The sequence below is a fragment of the Ranitomeya variabilis genome, chromosome 6 (genome assembly GCF_051348905.1).
Source record: "Ranitomeya variabilis isolate aRanVar5 chromosome 6, aRanVar5.hap1, whole genome shotgun sequence".
Lineage (NCBI taxonomy): Eukaryota > Metazoa > Chordata > Amphibia > Anura > Dendrobatidae > Ranitomeya > Ranitomeya variabilis.
In genome coordinates, this window is record NC_135237.1 from 94,901,823 (window position 1) to 94,929,172 (window position 27,350).

At 36.5% G+C, this 27,350-nt stretch overlaps 2 protein-coding genes and 1 long non-coding RNA gene across 5 annotated transcripts in view; 1 reads left to right on the top strand and 2 right to left on the bottom strand.

Moving 5' to 3' along the window:
- Nucleotides 1-1,639: 1,639 nt before the first annotated feature.
- The window catches only part of HOXA3 (homeobox A3), a 42,673-nt gene continuing 16,962 nt past the window's right edge, over nt 1,640-27,350 (bottom strand). For 2 of the 3 annotated variants that reach the window (XM_077268806.1, XM_077268807.1), the window contains exons 2-5: nt 26,094-26,204; nt 21,859-22,019; nt 6,071-6,625; nt 1,640-3,090 (exon numbers count right to left, since the gene is read on the bottom strand). In XM_077268806.1, coding sequence (XP_077124921.1) covers nt 2,315-3,090; nt 6,071-6,509 — 1,215 coding nt within the window. In that variant the 5' untranslated portion in view covers nt 6,510-6,625; nt 21,859-22,019; nt 26,094-26,204 and the 3' untranslated portion in view covers nt 1,640-2,314. Of the gene's footprint in view, nt 3,091-6,070; nt 6,626-9,855; nt 11,143-21,858; nt 22,020-26,093; nt 26,205-27,350 lie in introns of those variants that run through there. The other variant, XM_077268808.1, reaches the window with a different exon arrangement.
- On the top strand, nt 6,047-16,673 carry LOC143781891 (uncharacterized). The gene is made up of 3 exons (XR_013216828.1): nt 6,047-6,180; nt 11,186-11,396; nt 14,809-16,673. It is a non-coding gene; the product is annotated as an uncharacterized LOC143781891 (long non-coding RNA).
- On the bottom strand, nt 22,029-24,504 carry HOXA4 (homeobox A4). The gene is made up of 2 exons (XM_077268810.1): nt 23,884-24,504; nt 22,029-23,564 (listed from the first exon to the last, which is right to left on the bottom strand). The coding sequence occupies exons 1-2, from the start codon at nt 24,323-24,325 to the stop codon at nt 23,251-23,253; spliced, it is 756 nt and encodes a 251-aa protein (XP_077124925.1). The 5' UTR covers nt 24,326-24,504; the 3' UTR covers nt 22,029-23,250.

A 27,350-nucleotide genomic window follows, 5' to 3' on the forward strand; every position in this document is an offset into this window, starting at 1 on the left:
TCCCCTACAGCAGGAAACAAAGAATTTCACTGTGTTCACATTTTATAATTTCATTGTTAATTATATTATCAAACAAAATTCAGCCAGCAAATGTACAAAAGGTGATTTCTATTATATCCATAAAGCAGGATCAAGGCGCTTCATGTTTAGATTGTCCAGCAATGTACAATGTACCTACAACATATGGTAACCAGGAGCAGCATTAAAATAATACATCATGTCCTTCAATCCAACACCCATGCCCTTGAGGATAATTATGAACACAAATAAGGTCTTATTCTCTGTACGCTCTTCTAAACCCTTTAGTAAGAAATACTAGGAACGAAAAATATACATTTATGTTTGTGTGTGTGTGAAATCAATAAATGTCCATGTATTGCAAAGTATATGAATATATATATACAGATATGCATATATACTCCCATTTTATATATATACATATATAGTGTGTGTGTGTGTGTGTGCACAAATGCATATATATTGAAATATATATATATATATATATATATATATATATATATATATATATATATATATATATATATATACATATTTACATATTTAGCAGTACTTCAGGCTTTGGCGCAGGTAATATGATACAGGACCTGATGCTATGTAGTTTTCTTCCACTTATCCTGATATATTCCAGGGCCTGGCTTTCCCTATTATTTTTCTTAAACATTTTTTATATAAGGATAGTATGAAGGAATTATAAATATCCAAAAAAGCAATGTATTGTATTAAACAATGTGTATATACTGGAGCAGTAGGATGTGCTGGGGAGATAATAGATAGATATATATGGGATAGATAGATAGATAGATATATAGATAAATAGATACATACATACATAGATAATAGAAGATAATAGATAGATATACCCTCTACATCCTACTGTTTTCAGGGTATTATGTATGTGTGTATCTATATATATATATATATATATATATATATATATATATATATATATAGTTTAATAGATATTTATCTGAATATTACTCATAGATGTATAAGATACACGACCACATATGCTTATATACTTTTTTGTATTATTATTATTATTGTTGTTTCTCTTTCTCACCCTTCCTGTGTCTAATGCTCTCACACATGTGCCCACATCCTTTGATTTGTTTGATTTGGTATTCTGCCTTTTGTGTGTATCCCGTCTTTTATTTTTTTATGTAACAACAAAGCCACCCACAGAAATGTTCATTACTACGGAAAAGTGTAGGAGTAAAATGTGCATTTTCGTACAATGAGCTCCACTAGAAGATGCAGAGAGAAGCAATCACTCCGTGTGACCAGATGCTTGAGAGCTGATGCTGCAGATTGGAGCACAACATGGCGTAAGAAGCCCATCAGCACAAAGCTATTACCTACCGGACCTCCATTATCAGCCATCTTATCAATCAACCTCACCGTCTCCCTCTCTGGGTCTCTTATACAAAAGAAGCTGCTGTGTTTCCTTTCCTACATTTATTTCCAAGCTGCTCCATTTAAATGACAATTTAGACCTAATACAGATTGGTAATAATATAAATTGTAAATGTACTATTTCAAGTGTGAGTATATACATATATATATATATATATATATATATATATATATATATACATATACATATACTTTACTGTACTATTAACCCCTTATGCTATATAATGTCATATATAAACAAGTATACAAATGTTGATATTTTATCTACCATTTTATTGCATCTTTAAAGAGGAGAATTATTCTTTGTTACCAATGTTCCTTGTGCCATTATCCCATCCAACAAAAGGCCAATGACCAGACATGAATGTATTTACTATGTATCGTTTATAAATATGAGAGATGGTATAAATAAAATGTAAACAGTTCGATATATTTGTTTGCAGAAAAAAAAATAAATTAACCGGGAATGATGCCCCAGCATACACACATAATGACTTACAATTGTAATGACCCTGTACAATCGCTTTTTTTTTAAGATATTTGTCTAGCAATTTAAAGGAAGTGCAATAATGATTAAATTCATTTCCCTGTGGGATAAGAAATGTAGGAACAAATTCACATTCAAGAAGATATTTTCATATAAAATTTGTTCTTATTACCCTGTTTGATAAAAGTGTAGAATAAAATACAAAGACATCTGCTCCAGATAAGTGTTCATGATAGATGACTGGAACTATACAAATAAAACAAAAATCTTCAAATAATATTGCAGACGAAAAAAAAATAATGTAAAAATTATAAAATAAAGGAATTACTTGGATTATCGGTTGATAAAAATAAGAAATGTCATCGATCTCCCTAACACACATATTGGTGTCCATTACAAATGTGTCAACTTAGGTGCTTCCTGAATTCTTCCCTGAGAGCTATGATGAGAAGATAATTCTGTATATGTAGGGTGGGAGTCACAAGGTCCATGGTGGTGATTACTGTTCATGGGTCCTGGTCCATTGTAGTCCATGCTGGAGGAGGAATGAGTCAGATGAGATAGACCAAACATGGAGGCTCCTGAATTAGTCATGGATTCCACATAATTGCTCCCCACATAGACGGGGCTTCCCTGTACATGAGGATTTCCATAGCCTCCACTGCCTTGGAGTGGATGAGTGTCATATTCTGGGGTGACAGCAGCAGTTCCTGTGTATCTCTTCTGATGAGGGGGGCAGCTGTTATGATGAGGGCTGGGGTATGGAGCAGGCACACCATAAGAGTTTGGATGGGGTTTATTAAACGCTGGGGGTGACTGAGGTTCATAAGGGACACTGTTTACTAATGAATGCATAGAGTTCAGATACCCCCCAACAGCTGGTGGGGGGACAGGGCTCCTGCAGGGTGAGGGGCCACCCGATGACGTCATCATGGATTTCCCTTTCTGATCCTTTTTGTATTTCATTCGTCGGTTCTGGAACCAGATCTTTATCTGCCTCTCTGTGAGGTTGAGCAAGTTTGCCATCTCCACCCTTCGAGGCCTGCACAGGTATCTGTTAAAATGGAACTCCTTTTCCAGTTCTACCAGCTGGGCGCTGGTGTAAGCCGTGCGGGCCCTTTTGGAAGAAGATTGCCCAGGGGGACTTTTGTCACCAGCACAACTCTCACCTGCAGGGACCATCAAATAAAGCATGAGAACACAGACTGACAACTTTTTCAATGATCACCCACAGAGAAGCTACATAATACTACTAGTTATCTAAAATAATAAATATTAAGTATTATTTTAAGGTAAAAATAACTTTATTCTAGTTACATTTTAGGCCACATTCACACTAGCAGTATTTGGTCAGTATTTTATATCAGTATTTTTAAGCCAAAAGGAGTGGAACAATCATAGGAAAAGTCTAATAGAAACATATGCACCACTTCTGTATTTATCACCCACTCCTGGTTTTGGCTTGCAAATACTGATGTAAAATACTGACCGTGTGAACATTAGGGAAAGATAACTTAATACTCAGGGGGCATGAGGGCTCCTAACTGGGTTTATCACTCAGCTTTCCCAAGTTTCAGAATGGCGAGCTTGTCTAAATAGTTATTACTTCTTGGGTAGCAAGACTCAAATCTAGATAGGTATGTCATGTATATGAAATGGGATATTTCATAGCCATTGAGAAATCAGGAAAAGTTGGGTGGGAGCTGTAATATCGGTTTAAATAAATCAGTTTGGTTAAACTTTTTTTTTTTTTTTAATAATAATAATAATAATAATAATAATAATAATAACAATGCATAGTAAAATGTATCTGTTTATTACAGTTTAAAAAGTAGCAAAGGTAAAAAATTATTATTATCATACATTAGCTCAATTTTTATTTTTTATATTATTATTATTGATAAAATATATTAATTGATATATCAATATAACTTTTGGATATTATTATTGCTATAATATAATCATAATAATCATTATCATAATATCAAACATTTTTAGATTTTACAGAATAGAAATGTATAAGTTTCATAAAATCTGACCATAAAACAAACTCTAGGTAATAACAATGATAACAGCACTTATATTTTTGGAGAAGCAGTGCTGCATGAAGCTGACCTCCTTCTTTTGTGTAACCACATGGTAGCTGCTGTGTGTGTGAAGAAAGATGGCTCCTCTCCCTGACCCACTGCTATGCATGGAGGAGACTGGAGGAGCCAGATGGTAATGATAACCGAGCCTGCCTGCCAAGTCCCCTCAATGTTATGGTTACAGACATCTTATAATGCATTCAAATGCTGTTGTGAAATTTATATACAAGAAATCCTCCTCTCTGGAAACACCTGCACAAAACGCCAACATTTACAGCGTTCTCCGGTTATCAACCCTACAGAAGAGGATGAGGAAGAGCTGCGTTTCTGCAATACTCTATTAACCCCTGAGGCCCCAGACCAAGGGAATAAACAGAAACGTTGGCTGAAGGCTGCAGGGATTCTAGCTGAAAGGCTACTGCGCATGTGCACACGGAAGTGACCAGGAGCAGTATAGAAGGAGGGGGGATGTAGGGGGCCGGCAGAGAGCAGAGGGAGAAATTGGAAAAGGCAGAAGCAGAGGGACACATTGCTGCCTATAGGTACATTCTATAGTCTCCAGATCTCTAAATTCTATACATTTACTTGTCATGGATAATTCTCTGCAATCATGAAATTAACTGAACTGTCAGGAAATCTTCATACAAGAGCACTCAATAAATCATAGGACTCCTGGTCTCTATATTAGATGGAATCTAATTCTATCCAATAATTGTATCAGACAATTAATTGTCATTAGTACAGCTGCTGTATGTCTGATAGCAGAGTGCTGTCTTCATCTTAGCTGTGGTCACAGTGCCTGGGAGTTATAAAACTTCATGGTTTTATTATTAAGCCCTTTACTGTGTAACTGTAATCCTCATTAAACTCTTCATCTATTCACCCACTCTTATCATCTCCACTTTGTGGAACTTTTTTTTTTTTTTTTACTAGAAATTATCTAGTAGTAGAGATATTAGCCAAAGTAATACATGTATTTATTGTCTAAACATATTCATGTGAGGCGAATAATAACACTGCTACATACCATGCTACTATATTATGTGTATTCTTCTGCATATTCTACCACTATGAATGTCTATTGTATCATTTGTGAAAAAAAGTTATTACTTTATTTATAACAAATATATCATGTTATTATGTCCTGATAGATAGATACATAGATAATAGATAGACGATAGATTAGATAAATGGATGATAGATAAATGGATGATAGATAGATAGATAGATAGATAGATAGATAGATAGATAGATAGATAGATAGATAATAGATAGATAGATAGAAGGAAAATAGATAAATAGATAGATTGATAGATAGATATAGTGATAGATAGATAATAGATAGATAGAGTGATAGATGATAGATAGATAGATAGATAGATAGATAGATAGATAGATAGATAGATAGATAGATACAGTGATAGATAGATAATAGATAGATAATAAATAGATAGATAGGTAGAAGTGATATATAATAGATAGATCGATAGATAGAGTGATAGATAGATAGATAGATAGATAGATAGATAGATAGATAGATAGATAGATAGATAGATAGATAGATAGATAGATAGGGTAATATATAATAGATAGATAGATAGATAGATAGAGTAATATATAATAGATAGATAGATATTGGATAGATAGATAGATAGATAGATAGATAGATAGATAGATAGATAGATAGATAGATAGATAGATAGATAGATAGAGTAATATATAATAGATAGATAGATAGAGTAATATATAATAGATAGATAGATATTGGATAGATAGATAGATAGATAGATAGATAGATAGATAGATAGAGTAATATATAATAGATAGGATATAGATAGATAATAGATGGTGAAAAAAAAAATAGAGACTTATCAAAAAAGTGTAAAGCCTTAGTAATGTTGCAGCTGCTCCCTCTCCAGTAGGCCCACACATCCGCCATCAGTCCTGCTCTACCTGCACAGTGCAGACTTCACCGCAGTCTACATAGATGTTAACTCCTTGTGTCCCACACTTCGCTTCCCTGTAAGTTGTGCACCAGGTGTGAGTTAGGTGGGGACTTTACCTGAGCTGGAGTTTCCTCCTCCTGCGGCTGCTGCCGTTGTGGTTGCTGCTGCCTTCTGCTTAGTGTTCTGCCGAGATTCCTTCATCCAGGGGAAGATCTGCTTGGACATGGTGGGTGAGGAGATGTTGGTGGCCTTGGTGGTGGACGCTGTGGCTGAGCTGTTGGCATGTTGGTCAGGTGGGGACACAGAGGGTGGTGTTGGCTGATGATGATCTTGGCTTGATTGACTATTGATGGCTCTCATGCAGCTCTCATTGATGTCGGTGGCCTTGTGATGTGGCCCTGTGCTGCCAGGTGACTGCAGGGAGCAGGCAGGTCGATGATAGTCACTTTCCAGGGGATATTGCTGCGGACTTGCATTATAAGAGTAACCATTGGCTCCTGGGTAGGGGTATCCACCATAGATCGCAGAGCTGTCGTAGTAGGTCGCTTTTTGCATTTCGTTGTTTCCCAATATTTATTTCACAAACTGACAGGGTCCTGACACCCGTAAAGAATAACATTGGCACCCTGAGTCACGTGGTGCGTTTCCTCCAATGGCCTCTGTGGTCAGACCTGTGGTGGAGAAGAAGCAAGTTACAGTCAGGAGATGGGAAAGATCCATCTTACTTACAATAGCTAAGTGACATGAAAGCCAGCAAGGAAAAAGTGCTCAGCAATATTGAGAAGTGTGTATTAAGATGATAGGGCTGCTCACTAACGTCCAACTAATTCACACTCAGCCAGAAATTACACTTCAATGCAGTGTGAATGACTACATCATAGGTCACAGTGTGCACAGCCCTCCCCTGCCCAGCAGAGCACACAGACACCATTACATGTGTAATCCTGCTCACTGCCCTGGACACACACATCAAGTACATATGGAGTCCTGCTAGCTTACTGCTGGGAACACAAACACATTGCTGAATAGCACAAGACACTTTGTGGGTAACAATATAAATCATAGTTATTCATTTAGATGTATTTTACATGTATTTTTATTTTATGCAAACAAAGGCACCTTTTACTAGTTACTCATGTGCTCATATAGGTCTGCATGTGTGTCTCCAGAAGTAAGCACATTGATATCGATATACAGAATATAGATACATATGAGATTAATAAATAGATACATGCATAGATAGATGGATAGGTAGATAAATTATAGATACAAACATACATTGATGATAGAGTAGATAGATAGGTAATAGATAAATATGAGATAGATAGATATGATATCAATAGATAGATATGATATTAATAGATAATAGATATATATGATATTATTAGATATTAGATAAATAAATATGAGATAGATAGTAGATAGATAAATATGAGATAGATAGATAGATAAATATGACATAGATAGATAGATAGATAGATAGATAGATATAGATAGATAGATAGATAGATAGATAGATAGATAGATAGATAGATAGATAGATACATAGATATGGGATAGATAGATAATAGATACATAGATATGGGATGGATAGATAATAGATACATAGATATGGGATGGATGGATAGATAGATAGATAGATAGATAGATAGATAGATAGATAGATAGATAGATAGATAGATAGATAGATAATAGATACATAGATATGGGATAGATAGATAGATAGATAGATAGATAGATAGATAGATAGATAGATAGATAGATAGATGATACATAATTTGCTGTTTCCACCTATGCATTAATAACACATGAATGCACATTAGCAGACATATGCCACCTTGACATTTTATAACAATAAATGTTCCGGCACAGATCACCTTTATGATTCTCACCACTCTCCTTTTGATGCCAGCTGACTGCCCTCACCCACACACACGTATGTGCCTCTCACTGTCCCCTTACAATCTGATATATCTCATGTTGGAGATAACCTTAGCTCTAGGGCCGCATTGTAAATCAAAGTTATTGTTCACACAGAGCACAGTATTGACTTATTAAACACTCGTTTATCAAAGAACAGATATCGCCTCCTTTGCCCAGGCCTACACTGCAATATTTTACCTGCAGCCAAAGCACTATTACAATTACCTGCACATCATGTGATATAGGATAATAATAGGAATCATAGCACTGAAGATCATATGAAAAATAATGGAATACTCATACTATCAGTTTTGTTCCACAGAATATTAGATATATTAGATATATAGAATATTACATATATGAATAAGATTAGATATATTTTTTGCTCAAGTTTTTGTTCAATTGCCATAAAATGATAGTAGCTGAATGTTCCTCTATTGTTACAGTTCTGGAGACTGTGGGATACAAAGTCTTCAAATGAAATTATCGATATAATATAGTAACAATTAACTGGTCAGTATGGATATTTCCGCAGACACATATTACTAGTATGAAGACTTATGATCTTATAATGTACGACATATTTATGGCCAATGACAAAAATAAGATGAGAATGTTAATAAACAAACAACATAAAAAGTCAGTTGCCTTGTAATGTGATTAGTCCTCACATGAAATGTACACAATTCTACCTGTTAAAACATGATGGATCTGAAAAAAACACCAGGAACCAGAAAGACCAGCAGCGTTCATCTCCATGACCACGGCATGAACTTTCTGTGCAGCCCCTAACGATAATAGGTTCTGTCTTTGCAACTGCTCTGTAATTTGATGTATGGGGGTCATTTGGCTAGCGAGAGAGTAGATGATGGAAACACAAGCCATAAAATACTTCTAGGATCCTGTCTATCTTTTGTTAAATCTTCATGTTTACCTATCTCCAAATAACTATTTAAACTGAGCTACAACACAATAGCAATGCATAGAAAATGCCCTAGAAAGCAAACAGCAAGTTATAAAGAAATAGAAAAAAAAGCTACATTTCTGAAGGTTCTATTTTATTCACTAATCCTATAGAAAAATTGTCTAGCTGTAAAATTAATTAAAACATATTATATTATATATACATGCACACAGCTAACATAATTCAGAATATTATTTGTAATGCTATAGAGTGCATTAATGTCCATAGTATAGTGATAAAAAAATGCAACTATTGGTAAATATTATAATAATTATTTTTTTAATCAAAATAACATAATTTATGTATCCTAAAAGTTCAATATTTTATTACTCTGATCCCCTTTTTTTATTGTATTGAAATGCCACTCCTGCAGACCTCCAATGCCAATTAGATATTTAATCTTTCAAAACCATAGCTATGAAATTAAGAATTTTGATTAACTCTTAAAATGCAGGCAAAGAGTTGGAATGTAAACCACATCTGCTCCTTATATGATATAACAATTAAATGTAATTGTTTCAGATCAACAACATATATTAAAACTACTGGGCCGGTGCAATCAAATGTAGAATTACAGTGCTAGGACCCTGAAGTGATGCTATGAGGTACTGAATCATTTCAGTTTAACTGTGAAAACTGTAAAATTAAAATATTAAAATTATATATATGTAAAAAAAAAACTTTGCCAAATTGATTGTGACGAAGCAATGCTGGAGGGTGATCAGTATTAAAGTTCTCTGAGCTACAGCGTGGAGGTGAAATATAGAAATGTTTGTAGGATTAATAACAAAAGAAATAAGTTATCTGTAAGATTCAGTGGTCAGATATAGCTAGGAACTATGTAGACGAAAAAAAAAAGAGCCTGTATTAGCAAACTATACGTATCAGTCATTCCTTGAAAGGAAGCTTGAGCTTGTGAACTCTTCTTGAACCGAGATTTAAGACTATGGTCATAAATCACTGGGACATAAACTCCACCATTCACAAGTGATAGAGGATTTCTGGCCGTCTTACCTTGGATTCTGACGACTGATGCAGAACACCACAGACTTGTCCTCCAGTTCGGGCTCCAGAACCAGCAGATCTGGGTCCCCCCACCCTCCTTATGTCCTGGGCATCATGAAGGGGCCAAGGATAGGACCAGCAGCACCTCTCCTGCTCTATCACCTAAAAGCACCAGGACGAGGACAGCCTTCAGGAAACCTCAGCAAGAAATGTCTGCCAAAAAAATCTGGACAACCCCTAAGGTTACATATGGGCGACCCCGGTCACCAAGATAAGAGCTATCAACTCACAGGGCTCTCCAAGTGTAGTTCCACAGACACAAAAATGGTATGTTTCTTACTAATATTGCCTGCTGAATGATGCTAGATTCCAGGGAGAATATTCATCTGGGAACAGGGATGTGTGGGGGGAGAAAAAAAAAGGAGAAAGACATTTAAAGTCTAGGGAGATGGGGTAGACATGGAAAGAAAAATAAAATAACATGAAAAAATGGAGGGAGGAGTATCCAGGACCCTGTGAAAGGAGGCGGCTCTGGGGTTCTGGAAAATTATGCTAATGATGAACACAGCCTCAGTGCAACATGGGATCTATTGCTCTTTCATTAATTCTCTAATTTATCGCAGGGATATATCTTTAAAACAAGTTCTGGCCGAGCTTCATGGTGAATATTCAGAGTCACAAATACACTGTGGAGCAGAAATCTCACCCTGAGAATGAAGTCTGATCAAGTGATGGCCTATTTAAAGTGCTACAAAAAGATATCAAATTCATCTGAAATCCAGGCAAAAAGTCCTGTGATACATGAATAAAGATTTATATGGAATATATGTATAGAAACATGAGCCTTTTCCAGAAACAATTCCCCCCATAGAAGTCTTATTCTTTTTCAGTAGGGATTAACGAGCCTTGGGGTTGTTCTGAAAAATGATTTGGCCAAGACCAGGTGTTACAAATATAAGATGAATGTTTCAGACTATTGTGAGCAAGAATAATACAGAAAAGGCACAGGATAAGGCAGGGACATAAAGGGCTATAAGGCCGGGTGGCCTCTTCTGCATACCAATAGTTTTTTTTTGTCATTTATGGGCAGACAAGATTTATTGCACTATGCACCAGGGCTGTAAACGGGGCATTAAAACTGGAATCACTTGCTCCTCGTGGCATATTGCAATGGCAGCACATGAAAGGAGGCAGCGTAGGAGGAGAAGGTGGTAGAAAGCCACGACGAGGCATTTCCATTGAGTCCAGGGCTCGGGGTTGTATCTGATGAAAGCCGATGTGGTCAATCATTCACCCCACTACTTCTCACATTGCTGATCTGAGCTTCTTTTTATTTCAGGGCTGCCGGGATAATAACACTTACAAGCCCAAGCTTGGACACTGCACCTTTTTTTTTTTTCCTAATGTCTTCCAGACTGGAGCGCACATGAATCTGCTAAATCATACTGAACCCAAAACACCAGGGCGATCACTAGGAATAGAACCCATGATGATTATTATTATTATGGGAAAGCTTTAATTCCATTGCAGGAAGAGGCTCCTTATATCAGGTACAGTCTCATGTTGTAAATCACTTCTATGGGGCTGCTCTAGAACGTGCCGCCTGGTTATTGTCTGCAGAGATTGATGGGATTTGGTTGAATGTTGCACACTGCATGTATTTATTTAGTGCTTTATATATATCTCCAATTTAGATGAACAGATGCTTGTAAAATGTTATGTGCACAATAAAATCTTACTACCTAGTGCGACTGGCCTCATTGTATACAGGGCGGAAAAAGATATGGCAATCACCATCATACTATAGAAATCAGTGCAGTTAATATTATGTATAAGGCTAAAACGCATCGATAAGGGCCAGTGATTATATCAAATGCACGTAATGTCACATAAATTGGCGTTTATCTTTTTCTTTTCAATTCAATATTTTGAGAGAGCAGTATATAAATGCATGTATATAGTAATATAGTACATATAACAAAATCCAGGTTTATATATATATATATATATATATATATATATATATATATATATATATATATATGTGTGTATATATGTGTATATATATAAAATGAAATTTGGAAAAAAGAGTTTAAAGAAAATATCATACCATTCATATTCATATTACTATTGTATTCATTATTTTCCTTATCGGTCATTATAGTAAAATGAAGATTTAGTTGGAAAAGACCGTACATAAATGCAGAGTATATATATATATATATATATATATATATATATATATATATATATATATATATATATATATATATATAAACATATTGTATTTCTGCATTAGATATATAATATTGTTTGTTAAATATTATATATATATATATATATATATATATATATATATATATATATATATATCAGAGATAATGTTACTTGGTATATATTTGTGTTATATATTATACATTTATTTATTTTTTTAATGTAGGAGCGGCCACCGGCTGTGAGACATAATTGTAAAGCATTTTAGGACGTCATCTTATCAAGCTCTTCTGCCCCAATTCACTAGCTACATAAATCAAATCTCAACACTGTGACCTTTCCTCAAGCGCCACTCATTAGTGCATGTCCTTAATATCCTCACTCTCCATATGTATTTATATGTTGCTTTGTACAAATTGTAACATGCCAATACTCATATCTATAGGATATGAAGAATAAGCACTCCAGTCCCCAGCTGATAATATTAGACGGCCTCTCAGATTATAAAAGGCATTGTGAAGTATCCAGATAGGTTATCACAATCAAGGGTGCTGGTCCTATAGATTGTAAGTGGCATTATGCAATTTTTAAAATATCTATTTCCAAATAAAGTGACCAATGAAAATCACCAAAGACATCAACAGTCACAAATAACAGAGAAATAAACAGCGATCTATTGACAGAAGCAGCATAACCCTTCTATTTATGACAATGTAAAGAGCTCTGCATTTTATTGCATTATTTTTATCTGATGATCATTGACCGCTCAGTTCCTCCAAAGAACAGCAGACATGAATAGATTTACCAGGAGCAGACAATCCAACCATCACATAGCAGCATGGTGATAATCCGCATATCTACATACATGCAGAACTAGGATTTTATTAAAGATTTCTGAAGATGTGAGGAAATACACACAACATGGAGATAGATCATCGCTCCCTCCCCACTAAAGCCTTGCTACTGACCTTTGCCTTGGTCAACAATAACTCACCCCATTCATGAACAATCAGCGGATATACCTTAGCATTAGATCCATCCCTTAAGCCCTATCAGTTTTCCAATGGGGTATCCTTGGTGGTGGGATCAGGGCTGATTACAATAAGGAGGACCTCTTGCAGGGGGTGATAAGGAGAAATACTGGAGTCGCAGAATCACAGAAGAAGCCTTGCTGGATCTTGGCTCTTGATGCTACAAAATGGTTTGTAATGCTCACGTGGCTATACGTCAAATTAAATCCTTTAATTGCAAATAGGGGATGGTGGAGGAACCAGAGCTGCTAAATCTAGTATCTCCCAATTTCAACTATTACATAAAGCCAAGAAGAAACAGCCTCAAACCATCCAACCTTCCTACATTATTCCCAAACTACAGGGAACATGTTTGAAAATATCAGATAATAGCTTGGATACCACAAAAGTCACTACAGTAGGTACTATGAGTAGTCAACTTACACAGGGAATATGCGAGGAGATGGGTCCACAGTAATGGAAGCCTTGTTGACTGATTACCAAGCTCAGCACATATGAGCCATTACAGCCCCATTGAGAAGATCTTGCTATACTCCCACACATGACACATGTCCCACAGTAGAAACTAAAAGGCCTTTAATTACCTGACAAATGCAATACTGGCCTCTCCTTCAAGAATTTGTTTTTGTTCATACTATCATGTATGAGCTTGAATCTAATAGTGAGATGATTCTGAAAAATCTTGAGTCTTTTGAGACACTTCTGCACAATGATGGCTTACGTATTTCCTATAGCATAGGTGTAGCCACAAAATTACAGGGTACTCCCTATGGTCAACCTCTGCAAATGACTCTCTTGGTCATTCACTTTGGCTGTCTTCTGAAATATGTTCGATAGATAGATAGATAGATAGATAGATAGATAGATAGATAGATAGATAGATAGAGATGATAGATAGATAGATGATAGATAGATAGATAGATAGATAGATAGATAGATAGATAGATAGATAATAGATAGATGATATATATAGATAAATAGATAGATGATAGATAGATAGATAATAGATAGATAGATACCAGATATATAAATAGATAGATAATAGATAGATAGATAGATTATAGATAGAGATAGATAGATAGATAAATAGATAGATAGATAGATAGATAGATAGATAGATAGATAGATAATAGATAGATTATATATATATGAGATAGATAGATAGATAGATAGATAGATAGATAGATGATAGATATGAGATAGATAGATAGATAGATAGATAGATAGATAGATAGATAGATAGATAGATAGATAGATAGATAGATAGATAAATATGGGATAGACACACACACATTATATATAGATATTAGTACTCCGAGAGACTATGTCATATTTATAAAATGGGAACACTCCAAAATCCACATTGCGCCCATGAGAGCGAATATAACCGATTTTCTGGCTCAGGCGTGTCATTTTGAGACTAGTTAATGAATATCTTGAATAGAATGGACCAGAGAACAAAAAAACGCCTCATGGCAGGAAAGGGGCACAAAATTAATGGATAAATGGTCAGTTGTGGAGAACCTCGGCAGAGACAAAGATCAGTAGTAATCTTTTCCTGGAGCTGATCATGTGAAAAGATTAAAAAAAAAACTTTTTTAGTATTGGAAGTTACATGAAAGGGAAGGTATTTTTTTTTTTCTATTTGCAGTTGGAGATGGCTTTAGTGTCTGTGAAATATACACCAGCTCACCTCATATATCTCTCTGTCTTCCAGAAATCGAAGATGGAAGCAGGTTTACTGGAATCGGCTGAAGATAAATCAATGTTCCAGGATGAAATCACAGTGGATCATATTCATTCGGTTTACTTTGGGGAATTTCTGGATTGAGACTTGACTTCAATGTTCTGCACAGTTTATGAAGTTGCTTGCAACATGGGGATAGTGTTAGTCTATCCATCCATCCATTGTAATATTCTGGTCACTGTGTATTTATATAGAGAGTTTGGACCTTAGCTCCTACAGAAGGTAATCAAGTCTGCCACCAAAACGATGGATTTAGTAGGATTTATATTATTTTGCTTTACAGGCAGAAGTGCAAATCCGTGCAAACCTCCTGAGCACGAGGTACAGCAGCCGCACTAACAATGGGGCCTTTCTCTTATTATTTTCTAGAATGGAGGAGAAAGGAGAGGATTTACAGGCTTGAGAGTGAAGCTGCAAACTTTTATATTATTCTATTGTACCATTTAAAGATATAAGTGTGAATATGAGAATATCTGCAAACAATATGTACATATTGTCATATATAGAAATAAAGAAAGATAGATAGATAGATAGATATAAAGAAATTTGAATGTTTACTTTATTTCTATTCCATCTATCTATCTATCTATCTATCTATCTATCTATCTATCTATCTACCTATATCTATCATAATTTTTCTCTATCTGAGTAAAAGTGAAAATAACTCGGAAATTGCCATTTTTTATTGTAGAAATAAACTTTCTTTGTGCATTACGTTTGCCATTTGGGTACATGACCCTTGAAATAAAGTAAATCTGTTATAACAACGGCATTGTGAGCACCATGTATTTACTTAAAATTTCAAAATAAACTTTTGCCACATAAAAATATAGCTGTAGATTTACATGTCATACTATTTTCTAGTGATAAATAAAAGGTTTACTTTGCATTGTGATGTGATTCTATCATAAGTTAAGAAATATATTACTTCTTTCGAAGTTTCTTTAAATTTACAGCCCATGATTAGTGGGACAGGTGTGAACAAGGCAAATCAATAAACATGTCAGCAGGGGCACTTACTGCTTCGTGTATAGGAGATTTTATTACTGGTTTAAATATCATTAAGGAAAGAAAACAGCACATTTGAGTAGTAAAAGTGTAAATGCAAAAATGTGTTTCTTAAAGCACAATGACATCATAAAGGCTATGATCACTGCATGGAATAGTCAAATGTGCAGTAAATGGTTTTAAGATTTCACTACAGACCTTTGCCCCAAACAAACTAACATCATGCAAATGTAATATCTCCCAGAACAGAGAAAACACATCTGCACTGAGCAGCTTCAGGAAACTTCCTATTTGGATGTCAACTTGAGAATGGCAGATAAATCACCACGCTGAACCCTTTGTCCTGTTGAATTGCTAACACTTCACATGCTCAGTGCGTCCTAAAATATCACAATTTCCATTTGTCTGCATGCAAAGATACTTAATAAATAAAAGTGAAAATATTTATTATATATCGATATTGCAATGACAAATACCACTGAGTTTTGTTTTTTGTTTTTACAAGCAGAATGTATATGGGGAGAAGAAAGAAAGAAAGAAAGAAAGAAAGAAAGAAAGAAAGAAAGAAAGAAAGAAAGAAAGAAAGAAAGAAAGAAAGAAAAAATATAAACAGCATTTTTCCAGTTTTCCAGGCATTGATAGATTCAAAGCCTCCAAGGGTATCACCAAAACCTATTGCATACAAAAATTAGGGGGGCAGCCTCCGAAGTCAGATGATGGGAGAAAAAAAAATCCAATGGGCTGATTCAAATCAGGGTGTCTTTTTTTTTTTTTTTCTTCATCATCTGACTCTGGAGTCGTGCCCCAATTTTAAGGTTTAGATAGACAGACAGATAGATAGATAGATAGATAGATAGATAGATAGATAGATAGATAGATAGATAGATAGATAGATAGATAGAATTGGATATATAGAACCTTCTTCTTAAACATGTTTTGTTAATACAACTGTTTCCAAGAACAATCAGAGGTGTTATATCAGAACATGACAACTAATGGTCCTGGTATGTGATAATATATTCACTTTTCCTCCAGCCTTGCAGACATAAATAATCAGCAATATGCTTTTTGACAAAATGAGTATACTGTATACATGTTTGTACTGAGATGACCTTATCTCCTGATTTTTATCTTTGGAGTGGTTTACTATGAAAAATATCTACTTTATTCTCCCAGAAATGCTACTTGTTAAAAAATCTATGAATCATCTCTCTCCACACACACACACACACACACACACACACACACACACACACACACACACACACACACACACACACACACACACACACACACACACACACACACACACACACTCACCTTCTAAACATGCATGCATAGAGTAACCCACACAGTCACGCACATTAGCACCAATACACTCACTCACACATATTAGCACACACACATGAACACAAGCTCTAAAGATGCATACATAGAATAACCCCCCACACACACATTAGCACACGCACTCACTCACACACATTAGGACACATACACATTAGCACACACAGACTCACTCGCATTAGCACACACGCACATTAGCACACATACACTCACTCACACACATTAGCACATACACGCTCTAAAGATGCATACGTAGAATAACCCACACATTCTTACATACATTCACACACATTAGCTCACACACACATTAGCACACACCTCACTCACACACATTAGCTCACACACACATTAGCACACACCTCACTCACACACATTAGCTCACACACACACTAGCCCCCACACACTCACTCACACACATTAGCACACACACATTAGCATACACACACTCACCCACACACATTAACACACACACTCACTCACACACATTAGCTCACACACACATTAGCCCCCACACACTCAATCACACACATTAGCACACACACACACTCACACACATTAGCATACACACACTCACTCACACACATTAACACACACACTCACTCACACAAACATTAGCTCACACACGCTCTAAATATGCATACATAGAATAACCCCCACACACACATTAGCACGCACACACATTAGCACTCACACACTCACTCACACACATTAGCACACACACGCTCTCAAGATGCATACATAGAATAACCCACACACTCTTACATACGTTCACACACATTAGCATACACACATTAACATAGATTTACACGCATTAGCAAGCACCCACATACACTCTCACACACATGCGCACACAGACTCACACACACCTGCATTTTTTACATTAACGCACAACATTGCTGTGGGTGACTTGGGAAACAGAGGGACAAATCAACAGTCTCCAGTGCAAGGATGCACATGGAGAATGGAATGAGTTAATATTGACAGTTCCGAATTAGCTGGAGGTGTGCAGTTATGAAGATTCAAAGCTTTATTAACAAAACCCATTTAATTGCAATGACACTTTCATTATTTCTCCCTATGACTTTTTTTTTGCAATTTTAATGCCTTAATTTAATACATAAAACGTTCAGATCAATGAGACGTGAAGATGGATGGTGTCATTTGCTGCTCCAGTGCTAGTGTGGAGTTCTTCTACTGTAAAACCCTAGTAAACAGCACACCCAGCCTTGTGTGACTGTGACCCAAGTTGAGGCGATCTTACAATATTCTATACTAAATGCTTAAAGGGCAGACATATCAGATACATGAAATAACAGTTCTTTGTTTACACAAGTCAAAAAAGTGGAGGGAAACGGTTATCAGCAGTTGTGACGCCAGATGTCTTCATGCGTCAAGAAAGAACGCAATGCAGCGCTTTTCTTTAGGACCATGTTCGTCTATGTAGGCCAGAAAAGTGCAAAAAGTGCGCAAAAATATAATCGGTTCTTTCCATGCCAGGCAAACAGACTGAACACAAACCAAGACATCAATGCTCATGACAAAAAAAAAATGGTCATGAACAAACTGGCATACTGCTATCAGTAAAGCTTTACCGAGTAGGTAGAATATTAAGGAGCTAGTGCTGCCCATACACAATCATCACCTTGCATAATCCACTCAAATCCACACTTCAATGCTACAAAATGCACAAGCATCGTATCTAGCAATGTGGAATTCAGAAAACACATACAGCAAGAAAGTGTCCTTATACTTACAGAAATTCTATAGTTTCATCCCAGCCAACTAGAGTTTGGTGAGTTATGCTGGGACCTGTGGTTTCAGAATACATGATAAACCACAGATTTTGTCTTTATATTCCATTGCAACATCCTATCCCAATAACATTTCTTGTGAATTAGTGATTGCATTTAAACCCTGCCCTATCCAAGACATAGACTAAAGATAACAACTTCCAAAATGTCATCACATTAACTGTGTATTAGCACCAAAAGATGGGTCCTATTGACAGAATTAGACAGCTTTAAATTAAGATCTTATCTCAACATAAAACAAAGAGCAATGCAAACCTCACCGATGAGTTATCAAAGAGTCCATGTTATTACACATCAGCACTGTAGCTCATAGAAGGTATAGAAGCAGCCTCAGCTCATTTGAGTATGTATACTTTCCCTTGAAGTTGACTGATTATTTGGCCATTTAAATCCTTGCTGTTGATTGCTGGGAATATATATCAAATATCCCCAGTATGGAGAAGCTACATGTGAAGTGTAATGTGAGAGCAATGGTTTTCATGTGTTATGAACTGTATGTGTGGGGCACTTTGCTGGCAATATTTATATACTTGTGTTCAAGTGATCCAGTTATGAAAAGATCTATGTGGATAGGCAGGGCGGGGCAGATTATGATTTGCCTATATGGGTTGCTGCCATGAAATAGGAGAAACTGAAAGAAGGAATGAGGGAGAAATAGAAAAAGGTTAGAATGACAAGAAGGCATATTGTGTATTTGACTGTAAAATACTGAAAATGAGTGGAAAGAAACTATGAGACGAGAGAGAAAAAGAAGAAGAAAATAAAAAGAGTTGAGAAATTCATAAAACCTTGACCCAAAATGAAAATATAGTTCACATCAGTATGAGAGAACAAGTGAAGGAGACATTGACAACAGGAAGGGATAGGGATAGAAAAATAATTCAGCTATGGGGTGAAGAAAAGAGTCTAAATAGTAAATAGTTGCAGAAGGGAGTGAAAAAACATAGATTAGTATAGATAGATAGATAGATAGATAGATAGATAGATAGATAGACAGACAGACAGACAGACAGACAGACAGATAGATAGATAGATAGATAGACAGATAGATAATAGATATTAGATAGTTAGAGATGCATAGAAATAGATAGATAATAGATGATAGATAGATGATAGATAACAGATAGATAGATAATAGATGATAGATAGTTAGATAGATAATAGATAGATATATAGTAGATAGGTAGATAGATAGATAGAGATAATAGATAGCTAGATAATAGATAGATAGAGATAATAGATAGATAGATAGATAGATAGATAGATAGATAGATAGATAGATAGATAGATAGATAGATAGATAGATAGATAATAGATATATAGATAATAGATAGATATAGATAGATAGGTAGATAGATAGATGATAGATAATAGATAGATAGATAGATAGATAGATAGATAGATAGATAGATAGATAAAAGATAGATAGATGATAGATAGATAGATAGATAGATAGATAGATAGATAGATAATAGATAGATAGGTAGGTAAATAGATAGACAGATAATAGATAGATAGGTAGATAGATGATAGATAGATTATAGATAATAGATAGATCGATAGATGATAGGTAGATAGATCTGTATAAATAGACAGACAAATGTGAAAGCACAGGAGTAGGGGGGTCCCTGATATTTTATCCTTATGCATTAATTACATTATTTAGCACATGGCAAATATTACATACACAAATAGATATCTCAACTTTCTGGATAGTTCAGCAGCAGTAGGGAGCCATGTTCTGTTGTATCACTCATATGTTACCACATTGATAGAATGCACAGTAAGCCCGTGCCCAGTGCGAACCACTCAGTTAAAAAAAGCCAATCAGAATGGCAGGGCATTCTACCTCTCTCAGAATGGCAGGGCATTCTACCTCTCTCAGAATGGCAGGGCATTCTACCTCTCTCAGAATGGCAGGGCATTCTACCTCTCTCAGAATGGCAGGGCATTCTACCTCTCTCGGAATGGCAGGGCATTCTACCTCTCTCAGAATGGCAGGGCATTCTACCTCTCTCAGAATGGCAGGGCATTCTACCTCTCTCGGAATGGCAGGGCATTCTACCTCTCTCAGAATGGCAGGGCATTCTACCTCTCTCGGAATGGCAGGGCATTCTACCTCTCTCAGAATGGCAGGGCATTCTACCTCTCTCAGAATGGCAGGGCATTCTACCTCTCTCGGAATGGCAGGGCATTCTACCTCTCGCCTACAGCTATGTGCAGTCCTTTTCTCTGTGTGCTATCCTATTTCTAAACACAATACAACTAATACATCGTTCATTTAGACTCTGGTCTAAGAAACTATTTCAAAAGCAAGATGTCAAATCTTAGGAATTCAGGACAATTAGCATCTGGATGCACCAGAGGCAAACCAGTGATCTGGGAGATAGCCCTATTGCTTCAAGGAACCTATCTGACATACTTCTTGAGGCCAACCCTTGCTTCAAATATTTGATATGAACATTAAACCTTACTCTTTTCCTTTTGCAAACGCACAATTTGCCAGGTTTACATGAAAAGATGGTTCGTTTTACATGGAATTCTACCCTAAAGGTCAAGGGTTTGAGGGTCAGCTTGCATCTTCAAAAAAAAAAAAAAAACTCAATAGACAGAAACCGTGTCCTCTGGATGAACTCTGGTTGCCTTAGCAAAGGGTAGACTATGTGACAGGACAAAGAACAAACAATAAATGGAAGGGTAAAGGGATAGAAGATAAGGAAAATTATATATATATATATATATATATATATATATATATATACATACACACACATAGAGTAATAGGACTCTTCCCATTGCAAGTCATAAAAAGTGCAAAAGATATATTGGTAAATAAAGCGTCCTAATGCATAGGTACCTTGAAGTGCTGGAAGTGTCTGCGGATCTACCCGGCCTCAAGGCTCATAAGGAATATGTTTTGGTTCATTAAAGGTATATCCAACAGAGGTGGCGTCACTTTCTTTAGAAATGCCATGGCTTCTGTGATTTTTTTTTTCCAAATGTAGTCCTTAGGAAAGTCTGGTAAGGTACAAATAAGCCATAAGTTAAAATTATATTATATTGTTACATATGTTATATTAAAAGCAAGAATGGACTGCTACTGCTACTTCCACCACCACCACTACTACTAATAATAATAATATCAGATTTTTAGCAAACAAAATAATTGAGGGTTCACCATGTGAGTTAATAGAAACTACTTAGGGTACTAGCGATATTATTAAATATTTAATGTCAGCTTTCCATATGGTTCATAAATATTGCAGTGTCAGGCATCTTTATAGCTAGTAATTATTTTTAATACTGTGCATACATTTAACACACACGTAGGAAATATACATATATACATACACACATATAGCCCCATACACATATATATGTACTAAACACATTACAGTCTCCTGCAATACATTTCCTCTGCAGATATAACATTAAACTCTTTACCCCTATAACACCAGCTGGTCACTTTTTGGTTGCTGATGGTGTAACTTCTGAGACCCCATATGTTCTAGCATGTAGCATTGCTAGGTTCAATACTAAACAAGTTTAGAAACGTCTGTTTTTGAAATCTTTAATTTTGACAGAATATTCTTGGCGTTTAGCACCACAATAATACAGCACAAAGTCCACGACATGTACCACCACTGTATCTACAACGTATTCTCGCCTTTCAGACTATCAAAGGCCTTCTACAGAAATCCTAACACAGGGAAAGTGTCAAGCACACACTGATGTCAAAGGTAGGGAGGGCTAAGCAGGCAGAAGGTATCTTGTGTCTACAGAAATGCTCTTGCCTATCTAGTATTTACAAAACCAACTCATTTCTTCCTCAATAAACCATTAAATAAATCATTACAACTGTTTTAGTTTTTGTTTTCTTAAATACCCACAGCTATACGTATATGTGTCATATATAAGTCCATACTTTTATCACATAATATCCCATAAATGCATCTGTGACGTATGTGTCTTGTATACAAAATAGTTTTTCTACCTATGTAGACACTGAACTATATGTAAATATTCATGTACACATATGCACCCTTAGCTTTTTTTATACGTATACAATCAAGTACATAAATAGAACAAGAAAAGTCTCCATCCATTTCCTTGTTTATATGAACAATTGTCCAGGTAGGAGCAAGGACTTTGTATCCAACAATATAATTGAAATTGTTTCTTTTTTTTTTCCTTCCATAGTCATTTGGTCCAAGTGATTACCAGCAATTGGATCAATGCCATTAAAGCCTTATAATAAGGGGGTGGTGGCCCCATCTGTGTGCTGGTGGCCCTGTGCTTTGGACTGCTGGCTTGTGGCTGGTGGGTTTGCAGAGCGCATCTTAGTGTTGGGCAGTTTGTGGTCTTTCTTCCACTTCATCCTTCTGTTCTGGAACCAGATCTTGACCTGACGTTCAGACAAGCACAGAGTGTGGGCGATCTCTATCCTCCGGCGTCTGGTGAGGTAGCGGTTAAAGTGGAACTCCTTCTCCAGCTCCAGTACTTGCTGTCTGGTGTACGCAGTCCGGGACCTTTTGGGTTCCCCGCCAGTATAGTGTGGGTTAACTGAGCAGAAGGAAGAGAAAAGCAATGGGACATGATCATTAAATAATGACTTCGCACCATTGTTCATATAAAGGAGGAACAGAACAAATCCCAGGCTACTGACAATACACCAAACAATGGAATCTATTGGGATGGGGCTAGAGTTAAAGGAGAGCCTTAAAGGCGTATGGCCCAGGCATTTATGGCATCAGTCATTACCTGCCATACAGATGGGCTCCAATAAATACTCCATTAAGGACTACAAAGGATGGTGTCCCCCAAGCCCTGGCCAAGAATGCACCCCACTGACCCACCACACCTTGCTGGGGATGTCACTTACTTGTGTTGCAATGTATTTTCTTCATCCAGGGATAGACGACGGGTTCTTTGCTGCATTTGAGCCCAGCAGCACTCTTCTCAGGATGGACGCTGTCAGTGGAGCCTCCCGTGGGCTCGCAGAGCTGTGGTGCTGCTGGTGGAGGCTGCTGCCTGAGGACGTGGCTCTGCAGGAGCTGCTGAGGCTGGCTGTGCCCTTTGATGCCCTCCTGGGCGACCCCAGGCTCCTGGCTGGCCGAGAGGTGGCCGTATCCATAGGGGGCTTCAGCATAGCCGCCCGCAGCTTGGTAGAGACCCTCAGGAGCAGCCTCGTACCCGGGCTCCCTCGGCCGCTCGTAGTATTCTGGAGACTGGTTGTGCAAGTAGTTGCTTTGGGCATATTCTTCGCAGGGTGGGAATTTCGGCTCGATGTAGTTGGAGTTTATCAAAAACGAACTCATGGCCATTAATTTGTGCAAGTGCAACAAAAAAATACTAATTTTTCTCGCGTTGTCGTTTTTCTGTTCTGCACAAAACCCTCCTACTCCCTGTCAAGTGTGCAAAGTTACACACCCATGTGACTGGGCCAGCCAATCAGAGCTCCGCTCTGCACCCCGGATAAGGAAACACCAGAATGATAAATGCACTGCAAGTCACCCCTTATAGACTCCACTGCAGCTGGAACATCATCAGACTAAAATCCCTGCCACAGACTCAGAGGACAACAGCAGGGATCAATACTAATCCCAATCATATCACACCACCGCCTATAATGGGACCAACAGGGTCCTCACATTAGTAATGGTCGCCTGTGACTGTGTGCAGCCTGCCCTGGAGGAAGCTGTCCTGTGCTGCTCTATGGAACCTTCTGTATGGAACCCCTGATGTCGTGCTATGGTAGAAGCACTAATGTTAGTATTGACTCTGTGGGTCAGCCCTGCTAATATGTCTGTATGTCACCTATAATCACTAATCTGTATGTTATCTCACTAAAATAATGCACTTAGGTGAGCAATGACTCCACTGCAGAATAGCAAGCTGCAGTACATTATAGCACTGTATAGAATCCTATGAATGCAGTGATCCTAGTATGTGTCTTACTCAGAACCTGGGGTCTGTGCTGTAAATCCTAGAACATATATATATATATATATATATATATATATATATATATATATATATATATATAATTGTGGCACTGGATGGTCTGTAGGATATGTATAGTTACCATAGTGGCTATAGGATGCAGCATATATCCAGCCATCAACCAACTAATACATGAAGCTCTGTATATGTGCAAGTGATTAAAGCTCAAACTGTATCCAGACATCAACAATGTAAAGCCATTGCTGTGTAGTTAGGATGTATAGATATATAAAGATCACTATATGGGGGTATATTTTGTAAATATACTAATGATACCCACTTTGTTTTACCAGTATATACCAGTTTAGTCACATGCAAATACTGCTTTTGTTTTCCAACTATACAGTAATTACTGGCCTTCATGTATTCACACATGACATTACTTGGTGCAGTAAATAACCTGATGTTCAGGGGTAAACTCCCTGTGGCACAGATAACAGCCATGGCAGAGTGTGAGACATTGCAGAGCTGTATATACTTCCCTGACAACTCACATGGTGATCAGGAGGCAGCAGCTGACTTTACATTTGGTCTAAGCATATTGGCTGTGCAAATAATTCTGGCATCAGGTAAAAACAGAACTCGAATGTGCCTATTTTACTAGAGAAATCCAGTCTGTATTTTATTTTATTTTTATTTGAAGAAGTCGAATATGACACTTCCAGTCCACATGTTGCCAGAGGAGAGAGGGAGAGCTGATAGAAGGCAGTGTACAGGGCTGTCCTGTGTGATCACGTCCTGGACACTAGTGCATGCTCTCTCTGGGCATTATAGATAATGCATTATTAATAGGGCTGACAGTATCATCGAATTGTTTATAACAGCTAGAAAAAAAAAATGAGTGAAATGTAGCTGTGCAACCACAATTTCCAAGTCAGTGCTGCCTGGCCTGCCATAGATCGGAGAAAGAAAGAAAGAGAAAAAGAAAGAGAGACAGCAAAAGAAGAAAGAGGCACAGAAGCTATCATGTTACTATATGCTATTATTTTGTGCAAACTACAAACTATTATCATAATTGGTTGAATATATATATATATATATACCGCATAGCTATTATTAGTGCATTAAATAAAAACAGGAGGCATTTACCTTGCTATGTGAAGCAGAAAGAGAGCAGATGGCGAACTTTCAGTCATTTGCATTCTGTAGAGGGATGGGGTGAGGATTTCTACAAAATGTTATTTTTCCTGATTCCCTGACCTACAACACACAGAAAAGAAACATGTATGTGAGATTCAGCTCTGTGAACTAAAAGGGAGGAGATTACAGCGTCAAGTATTAGGAAAAAAAATAGTGATTACACATTGGTACTTCCCCGATGGCTATCTATCTATCTATCTATCTATCTATCTATCTATCTATCTATCTATCTATCTATCTCGTGTCTATCTATCTAGTCTTCTATCTATCTATCTATCTATCTATCTAGTTTTCTATCTATCTATTATCTATCTCATGTTTATCTATCTGATCTATCTATGTATCTATCTAGCTATCTATCTCGTGTCTATCTATCTAGTCTTCTATCTATCTATCTATCTATCTATCTATCTATCTATCTATCTATCTATCTATATATCTATCTAGTTTTCTATCTATTATCTATCTCATGTTTATCTATCTGATCTATCTATCTATGTATCTATCTAGTTTTCTATCTATCTATCTATCTATCTATCTATCTATCTATCTATCTATTATCTGTCTCATGTCTATCTATCTGATCTATCTATCTATCTATCTATCTATCTATCTATCTATCTATTATCTATCTCATGTCTATCTATCTATCTATCTATCTATCTATCTATCTATCTATCTATCTATCTATCTATCTATCTATCTATCTATCTATCTATATCTTCTAGGTATGTGTAGTGAAGCTTAGTTTACTGAGTGTAACTGTTTTGTAAGTGTTACAAATATCACGATTTTTTTTACCAACAGGCTTACAATGAATTATGTCGCATTCAGTTTAGACTTAAATCAGATTGATACAAATATAGCTATAATCTAGTATTTATTGTAATATGAAGTATACCATACAGATTGTTCACATATAGTTCTGCAAAATCTGAAGATTAGCCTGTGAGCGCACTGCCAGATTGTCTTTGCCCTGTGGAATCTCCCTGTGGTTGGCACTTACTGGAAGTACAATATAGGCAAATGTGCTTTTAATGTGGGTGCAAAATGCCTGAAAGTGACTATGTAAATTTCAAAAGGCCTGTTTAGTTGTCTTTAAGGTTTTGTTATCATTAAGAATTGAGCCAAGACCACCAGGCGTTATCTCACTAGAAGACATTTAAACATTTTCCTGCAAGATTTATGGTTAACTAAACTCTGCCA

What these genes read in the sequence shown, in the direction of transcription:
- HOXA4 (XM_077268810.1), bottom strand. Translation starts at nt 24,325, where the DNA reads ATGGCCATGAGTTCGTTTTTGATAAACTCCAACTACATCGAGCCGAAA. An exon ending in GAAAATACATTGCAACACAA is followed by an intron (nt 23,565 to 23,883) that starts GTAAGTGACATC and finishes CCTTCTGCTCAG; the next exon opens with TTAACCCACACTATACTGGC.